General features: G+C 53.8%; 1 protein-coding gene across 4 annotated transcripts in view; it reads right to left on the bottom strand.

Moving 5' to 3' along the window:
- Window positions 1–6: 6 nt before the first annotated feature.
- The window catches only part of LOC107102680 (eyes absent homolog 3-like), a 15,073-nt gene continuing 13,460 nt past the window's right edge, over window positions 7–1,619 (bottom strand). For all 4 annotated transcript variants that reach the window (XM_015402075.1, XM_015402078.1, XM_015402077.1 and 1 more), the window contains one exon: window positions 7–1,349. In XM_015402075.1, coding sequence (XP_015257561.1) covers window positions 1,269–1,349 — 81 coding nt within the window. In that variant the 3' untranslated portion in view covers window positions 7–1,268. The remainder of the gene's footprint in view (window positions 1,350–1,619) is intronic.

The following is a 1,619-nucleotide window of genomic DNA, read 5'->3' as shown; positions in this document are numbered from 1 at the left end:
CAGACCTTCATCTTCGCACATGAACCAAAGTTTATTATTCAAAATGGCCGAAAAGAAGCGAGTTCTAACTTTATGAAATGAATCCGTTTGTGGACTGAGTGACATCAGTGACTTCATTTCAGAAAAGACAAACATGAGGCTGAAATGTTTAAACTGTATTTACAGACCCGAGTGCTTCCCACACTCAGGAGGACCGTGCAGGTTCTAGGGATGGATCCGGATCCGGTTCTGGTTCCGTAGATCAGAGCAGGAACAGAGAAACCAGCCGAGCTCATCGGCTGGAGGAAGCAGGCTGCTTCATTCAGACCGATGGAGCGACTCCAGAACCAGCAGGACGGGTCAGAACGTCAGACATCATCCCACTGGTTCTGGTCAGGTCCGTCTGCCTCTGTTCTGCAGAACCGGGCTTTTTGGGACTCATGTTTTCCTGCAGCCTGATCGGACCTCTGATTGTCAGGGCAACTAAAAAAAACAAACAAACCACCGAGACGGACCCAACAGAACCGATCAAACAGGAGCCGTCTGGGTCGGTCCCGGACGGGCCGGACACCTGTGGATCACAGTGCAGGTAGAACATGAAACAGAACCAAACCAACACTTTGGATGAGAGACGCTTCAGGCGGAGATTAAAGGCACGAACTACAGGAACTGGTTCTGACCCGGTCCAGGTCCGAGTCAGATGGTTCAGCGGTCCACCGCATGCAGAGGAACCTCCTCCGGTTCATCAGACCCCATCGGGTCTGAAAAACGCTCCTCTTTCAACACCAGAACCCGGACTTCCTCCCAAAACAACCAGAGTCGCTCAGATACTGGTTCTGGTTACCATGGTGACAGCTTCCGCCAGTCCTGATGAGGAGTTTTTGGGATGCAGCAGGACCGGTTCTGGTTCTTTGGGTGGAAAGTCTTCCTGAACACTGAGAGTCTGTTTGAACCGGGTCTGCTGGAGACCAGACAGAACCAGGTTAGCATGCAGCAGAACCGGACCGACCTGCGCACACAGAGCGCGGCGGCGATCCAGTCTGGATCAACAGGTTTCAACCCAAAGTCAACAGAACCGTCCAGAAGAGTCTCAGGAGGATTTCTGAGTCCGAATAAAACAAACAGAACCAGCAGGGAGGTTCTACCAGCGCTCCAGTCCAGATAGAGACATGAAGCCCGGCAGGAGCAGTGAACCGGGTCCCAGTCACAGTTTAGCTGCCGTAGAGGGCGGGGTCGACCCAGACCCAGGTGCACCACCCTTCTGGTGCACCGCTTCCAACGTGGGTCGGTTACAAGAAGTCCAGTTCCAGCGCCTGGTGGAGGGAGACGAGGTCGCCGTGGGTGGAGATCCTCCAGAAGGGCATGTTGTGCTGCAGAGGAGGAAGAGGAGCAGCCTGGTCAATAACCTTCATCTACAGCAGTCATCAAATCACTGGTTCTGACTGCAGCTCAGAGCAAAACACAACGGCTAGTGGCGTGCAGCGGTGGCGCCGCGGTTAGCGTGCAGAAACCATGTACGGAGGCCTGGAGGCCTGATTATCCTCCCGCAGCAGCGTGTCGCAGGTATGACCAGATATTTGGTATTGAATATTGAAGCGTGGTCTGCGCTGTTATTCCACGCCACGACGCCAATCAGGAAC

This window comes from Cyprinodon variegatus, unplaced genomic scaffold (genome assembly GCF_000732505.1).
Source record: "Cyprinodon variegatus isolate N-32 unplaced genomic scaffold, C_variegatus-1.0 Scaffold1295, whole genome shotgun sequence".
Taxonomy (NCBI): domain Eukaryota; kingdom Metazoa; phylum Chordata; class Actinopteri; order Cyprinodontiformes; family Cyprinodontidae; genus Cyprinodon; species Cyprinodon variegatus.
This window is presented reverse-complemented; position numbering and strand designations above follow the sequence as displayed.